Below are 2307 nucleotides of genomic sequence, written 5' to 3'. Positions count from 1 at the left end.
GGAGAGAGAAGTATCCAAGGAAGTTTACTTTTTGGAAAGAGAAAGGAATTTAATATGTTCAATACTCCTAGTTAAGTATGGTTTGGAGGTAGGATATGAGGGGTTACAAGGTATTTATTTTGGTGTAATAGAAAAATATTTAATGATCAGGTGGGACTTTGGGACAATATATATTAGATGGAAAGATAGCTTACATAGATGATTGGGTATGGAACTTTATTTTAACATAAGAATCTGTTACCGAAATAGAAGGTTGAGAAGGGATAAGTTAAGATGGAATTACTAGTAACAGTAGATGTTCGAGAATTATTGATATGGTATGTTGAGGCTTCATTAGTTAAGACGTAAAACATTGAAGGCATTAGTAAGATTTAAGGAATTTTGACTTTGTGTGCAAGTGTTGGAAACATGAACTAGCAAGACCATCAATTTGATTGAGAAAAGAAAATAATCCAACTCGAGGTAGATAATAATGGTATATGCACAAAAGTAAGTAAGTTGGATCTTCCAATATAACCATTGGTATAAGGGATAGACTTGGCAATAAAGTTGAGGTGATAGTAAGAAGTTACTAAAAGTGGGTTTGGAGCATTACAAGATAGTATGTATTCTCTTGCATGGGCAATGAGTTAACTAGCTTTAGGGAGTGCAAGTAATCCAAGCTAAGACTTATGAATCAAGAAGGTTTTATCGTTAAAAAAAAATGACTTCAAGGATCAATTATGGTTATTATAAGGTTATGAAAATATGTTATCAATTGACTTATGCTTTAGCATCCAGGGACTTCAAAACCTCATTTTTGGGGGGAATTCTAGACTCGTTCGTAGCGGGGTCTAAGTAATGATATGTGATTGTTTCAAGCCTAAAGAATAATATGAGGATGGCTCAAGCAAGTTTTATAGCTCATGACAACATAGAGCCTTATGATGAGTTTCTCATGAATGTGAGACTTAATTAGACAGAGTTATTCTCAGACATGTAGACCCTAGGAAAGACATCAAAGTTGGCGCTTCTAAAGTAGAAGCAGTTTTCAGTTGACTAGATTTTTTCTGGTACGTATCTTCAGATGACGCATTATATAGTATGACCAATTTCTTCACTGCACATATGATGTTTTCCCTATGACATGGTAGGCTCAGATATAGGTTTTTAGTATATAAGCCTTTCTTAACTTCATAACCGTTTTCACAATTCTCAGCTCGGACGTGTAGAAGTGTTGCTGATTTTCAACATCTTAAGTTTCATAGTTATTTATGGAAGGGCTTTTACACCTCTTTTGGTACTAGTTTTAGCTATGTCAAACGATGACTCTCATTTTGCATCTAGTTTTTTGAAGAGTCCCCAGTTAGTATTGGGTACTCGATTGGATTTTGGTATAATTTTTCACCCATAGACTAATGGTCAAATAGAACGTCTGAACTAGATATTGGAAGATATGTTGTGCGCTTGTGCACTAGAGTTTTCATGGAGTTGGGACTCTCACATGCATTTAATGGAATTCGCATGTAATAATAGCTATCAGACTGTCATTGGCACATTGCCATTTGACGCCCTATATGGAAAGAGTTGCAAGTCTCCAGTATGCTGGGGTGAGGTTGGTGAGAGGAAGTTGCTAAGTCCTGAGCTAGTGCAGACCATGAATGAGGCAATACATAAGATCAGAGCTCGTATGCAAACAGCTCAGAGCAGACAGAAAAGCTATGCTGATGTGGGACGTAAGGACCTGGAATTTGAGATTGATGATAAAATGTTCTTAAGGGTGGCACCTATAAAAGGTATTATGAGGTTTGGCAGGAAAGGGAAGCTGAGTTCGAGGTTCATTGGGCCTTTCGAGGTCTTAAAGCGAATTGGCCCTATAGCTTATTGATTGGCATTACCTCTAGCACTGTCTTCAGTTCATAATGTCTTCCACATTTCTATTTTGAGGAAGGTATGTGACAGATCCGTCCCATGTAGTTGACTTTGAGCCCTTACAGTTGAATAACAACTTGAGCTACGAGGAGAAGCCTATAGAGATCCTTGCCAAAGAGGTAAAAACACTGCGCCGTCGGGAAATTTCTTTTGTGAAAGTCTTGCAGCAGAATCACCAGTTCAAGGAGGCTACCTTGGAGCAAGAGGATGAGATGAAGATCCAGTACCCGGAGCTTTTTCAAGAATGAACTTTCGAGGACGAAAGTTCTTTGAGGAGGAAAGAATGTAACACCCTGCACATTTTTTAGTAATAATGTAATTTCAGTAACTTTATTATTTGGAATTTCAGTAATTGTTATTAGTTGGAGGGCATTTTTGGAATTTTGGACTTCAAGT

General features: G+C 37.3%; 1 protein-coding gene across 1 annotated transcript; it reads left to right on the top strand.

Moving 5' to 3' along the window:
* The first annotated feature begins 1483 nt into the window (after window positions 1-1483).
* LOC120089132 (uncharacterized) lies at window positions 1484-1867 on the top strand. Its single transcript, XM_039046548.2, has one exon. It carries the CDS (start codon window positions 1484-1486, stop codon window positions 1865-1867), a length of 384 nt encoding a protein of 127 aa, XP_038902476.2.
* The last annotated feature ends 440 nt before the right edge of the window (window positions 1868-2307 follow it).

Source organism: Benincasa hispida, chromosome 10, assembly GCF_027475165.1.
Source record: "Benincasa hispida cultivar pf3 chromosome 10, pf3_genome.v1.1, whole genome shotgun sequence".
In the NCBI taxonomy this organism is placed as follows: Eukaryota; Viridiplantae; Streptophyta; class Magnoliopsida; order Cucurbitales; family Cucurbitaceae; genus Benincasa; species Benincasa hispida.
Note: the sequence above shows the minus strand (reverse complement) of the source record. Positions and strands in the feature narration are given on the sequence as shown.